The sequence below is a fragment of the Belonocnema kinseyi genome, chromosome 9, assembly GCF_010883055.1.
Source record: "Belonocnema kinseyi isolate 2016_QV_RU_SX_M_011 chromosome 9, B_treatae_v1, whole genome shotgun sequence".
Classification (NCBI taxonomy): Eukaryota; Metazoa; Arthropoda; class Insecta; order Hymenoptera; family Cynipidae; genus Belonocnema; species Belonocnema kinseyi.
The window spans coordinates 76,196,023-76,199,717 of NC_046665.1; the positions used below are offsets into that span (position 1 = coordinate 76,196,023).

General features: G+C 25.5%; 1 protein-coding gene across 1 annotated transcript in view; it reads left to right on the forward strand.

Moving 5' to 3' along the window:
• The first annotated feature begins 101 nt into the window (after positions 1-101).
• The window catches only part of LOC117179363 (39S ribosomal protein L46, mitochondrial), a 6,858-nt gene continuing 3,264 nt past the window's right edge, over positions 102-3,695 (forward strand). The window contains exons 1-2 of the mRNA XM_033371066.1: positions 102-410; positions 859-1,191. Coding sequence (XP_033226957.1) covers positions 356-410; positions 859-1,191 — 388 coding nt within the window. The 5' untranslated portion in view covers positions 102-355. The remainder of the gene's footprint in view (positions 411-858; positions 1,192-3,695) is intronic.

The following is a 3,695-nucleotide window of genomic DNA, read 5'->3' on the forward strand; positions in this document are numbered from 1 at the left end:
GAGAGAGAAGCATGCGCGCGCAACATCGCCTTCTTCTTCTACACACCGACGAGCGGCGAGTTAGTGTTGAAATGTATACTTTTTCCATAATGTGAGCACTGATTCGGAGCAGACGCTCGAATTAAATATAATTAAGTAAGGAATTTTTTTAGTTTTATGATTTTTCGTGAATAAATAAACAATGAAGTGACACACTTTAACAGTTTTTTCATGAATATACAATACTTTCAAACGTTCCTGCCAACAGAAGTATCTATATATTTGGGTTTTCTGCATCTTCTGTGACTTTGTTGCAAAACTTATAGGTTAGGTAATGGAATATTGAAGAAATAAATTAGCCTAAATATCAGTCAAAATGTTCAAACAGCCTCTAAAATTAATCACTCCAAGCAGCCTAAATGCAATTAATGGTATGTAGACAAATATTCATAATTTTATTTCAATTTAACGATCTATTTAAATTTGAGGACTGAGATAACCTCTCAATTTGTCTCACATCTTATACACCGGTTTTATTTCAATTTAAATCATGTAATGCTTGGTCAAATTTGATATATTATACAATTTTAATTAAACACTGTTTTTTAATTTCAATTTTTATACTTTTTGTGAAAAATGTAGATTTGTAAATTATTTGGAAGCAATCTATGTTTGTTCGAAGAAGGCAGTGTGGTAAATTGCTTCGAATAATATGAAAAAATATACTAATATTTTAACATAATTTCAAATTTTTACCAAATTTTGCTACTCTTTTCTTATTTTGCCTACGTTCAACAGAAAAAGTTTATAAAATATATTATTAAGAGAACAAAATTATAAGAATTGAAATGAATGTTATATAAAATAATTTTTAATTAGTTTACCTTCGACAAGAAGCCTCTTGTTCAACTACGACTGCACCAGTAAAAAAATGGAAGTGGGATTTAGTAAGCGCAGTTTGTTTAGAACGTCATCCAATTATTACAAAGCCAATGACTGATTTGGAACAGAGGTTTCAAGAATCTCTAAACCAAATCGAATTCGAAAATAGTTACAAGTCCGATCATGAATTGAAAGTAGAACAGGACAATAAGCTAAAAGGTCAACCAGTCAATGATGACACCGAAGTAACTATTAAACAAACTGCTCAAGATTTCGAAGATGCTTATAAAGAAGAGTTTGAGAAATTTAACTTCGCTTCCAGAATCACAGGTAATTTTTATAAGTTCAGGGTTGCTACAAGTCAGGGAAAATCTGAAAGAGTCAGGGAATTTTCGTTAAATTAAAGCTTATAAAATTCTCTATGACCTTTGTCCAGAATTTCCACTCTTTCTCCTATTTCACCTTTTTAAAATAATTCCCCTCTTTTCCCCTTTTTTTAAGAAACCTTACATTTTTCATATTTTTTCGCAAAAGTGCAAACTTAGTTAGTAGAACCCAAGAAGAAAATATAACCATTTCTAGTTTAAACCTAATTCTTTCAAATAAAAATATATTCTATTTTTGTTTAAGAATTTATCTCTTTTTGTTAGAAATTCTACTATTTGGTTGAAAATTTATTTAATCATTTTCTTGAAAATTCATTTATTATTCTAAAAAGGCATATTTTTTCGTCGAAAATTCAAATATATTAAGTAAAATTAAAGTACTAGTTTGAAAGTTAAACATTAATTGTTAAAAATTAATTTTATTAGTTAAAGATTTAACTATTGTGCTGAATATTCTTAATTTTTGGTTGAAAATTACTTCTCTTAACTCAAAATGTAACCATTCCTTTTTTAGCTAAAAATTGATCTCGTTTTATTTGTGGTTAAAAATTTATTGTTTTTAGTTGAATGTTTGTTTAAAATTAATATTTTCGGGTCAAGAATTAAATTGTTTTATAGAGATGTTATTTTTTGGCTTCAAAATTCAAAAATTTAGTTCAAGTTTTTTTTTCGACTGAAAAATCTTTCCTAGGTTGAAAATTCGTTTCCTTCGTTTAAATTCAACTGTCTTTGGTTTAAAATTGAATTTTTTGGTAGAAATATCAACTATTAAATTTTTCTTTGAGAATTTATCTTTTTTGGTTGGATTTAATTATTTTTTATTTAAAATTAAAATCATTTGGTTGACATATCATCTACTATATTTTTCATTTAGAATTCATATTTTTATATCGAATATGTAACTACTTGGTTAAAAACTTATCTTTTATTATATTGTTTTGTTAAACATTCGTCTTTTTATTTGAATATTCAATTGTTTTGGTGTAAAATGTATCTTCATTAGTTGAAAATTCAACTATTTTGTGGAAAATACAACTTTGCAGGCGTAAATATCAACGCGTAAATAATTACTTTGTTGAAAATGCAATTCGAACATTCACCTTTTTTATTAAATATTCGTCCATTTTAGTTTAAAATTCAACTATTTCGTTGAAAATACTTTTTGGTTGAAAATATCAACTATATCCATAAACATTTCACTATTTTGTTGAAAATTCAACTATTCTATCTTTTTTATTTGAAGTTACAACTTTTTGGTTCAAAATTTATATTTTTTATTTGAAAGTTCAACTATTTAGTTGAAAATACAACCCTGCAAGTTGAATAATCAATTATTTCGATAAAAATTCCACTGTTTGGTTAAAAATTCAACTATTTTGTCAAAAGAGTAATCTTTTATGGTCGAAAATTTAACGGTTTTGTTATATGTTTGTATTTTTTTATTTGAAAATTCAACTGTTTGGTTAAAAATGTATCTTTTTTTAGTCCTTTTGGATTGAAATTAATATTTTTTGTTAAAAAGGTCTTTGTTTAAAAGTCAACTGTCATTGAATACATTTGCCTTTTTGGCTTAAAGATTTAAGTATTTAGTTAAAAATGCAACTGGGTTTAGTTGAAATTGAAACTTTTTTATTAGAAAATCGACTATTCGGTTGAAAATCCAAATATTTTGTTTTAAATTTAACTGTTTTGTATAAGTCATCTTTTTTTGGTATGAAATTAAATTGTTAAAAAAATTGTTTAAAAAAATTGTTGAAAATGCAACTCCAAAATTCAACTGTTCTATTAAATATTCGTGTTTTTTAGTTTAAAATTCAACTAATTGGTTAAAAATACTATTTGATTGAAAATACGACTTTGCAGGTAGATTTATCAACTATATCGATAAAAATGCACTATTTTATTCAACTATTTAGTTGAAAATACAACTCTGCAAGTTTAAGTATCAACTATTTGCATAAAAATCCCACTATTTGGTTGAAAATTCAACTGTTTTGTCAAAAGAGTCATCTTTTATGGTCGAAAATTTAAATGTTTTGTTATATATTCGTTTTTTTTTCATTTGAAAATACAACTGTTTGGTTAGAAATGTATCGTTTTTAGTTGAAAGTTCAAATATTTGGTTAAAAATTCAACTATTTTGTCAAAAGAGTCATCGTTTATGGTCGAAAATTTAACTGTTTTGTTATATGTTTGTATTTTTTTATTTGAAAATTCAGCTGTTTGGTTAAAAATGTATCTTTTTTCAGTTGAAAGTTCAACTATTTGGTTGAAAATACAACTCTGCAAGTTTAAGTATCAACTATTTGATTGAAAATACAACTCTGCAAGTTTAAGTATCAACTATTTGGATAAAAATCCCACTATTTGGTTGAAAATTCAATTATTTTGTCAAAAGAGTAATCTTTTATGGTCGAAAATTAAAATTTTTTGTTATATTTTCGTTTT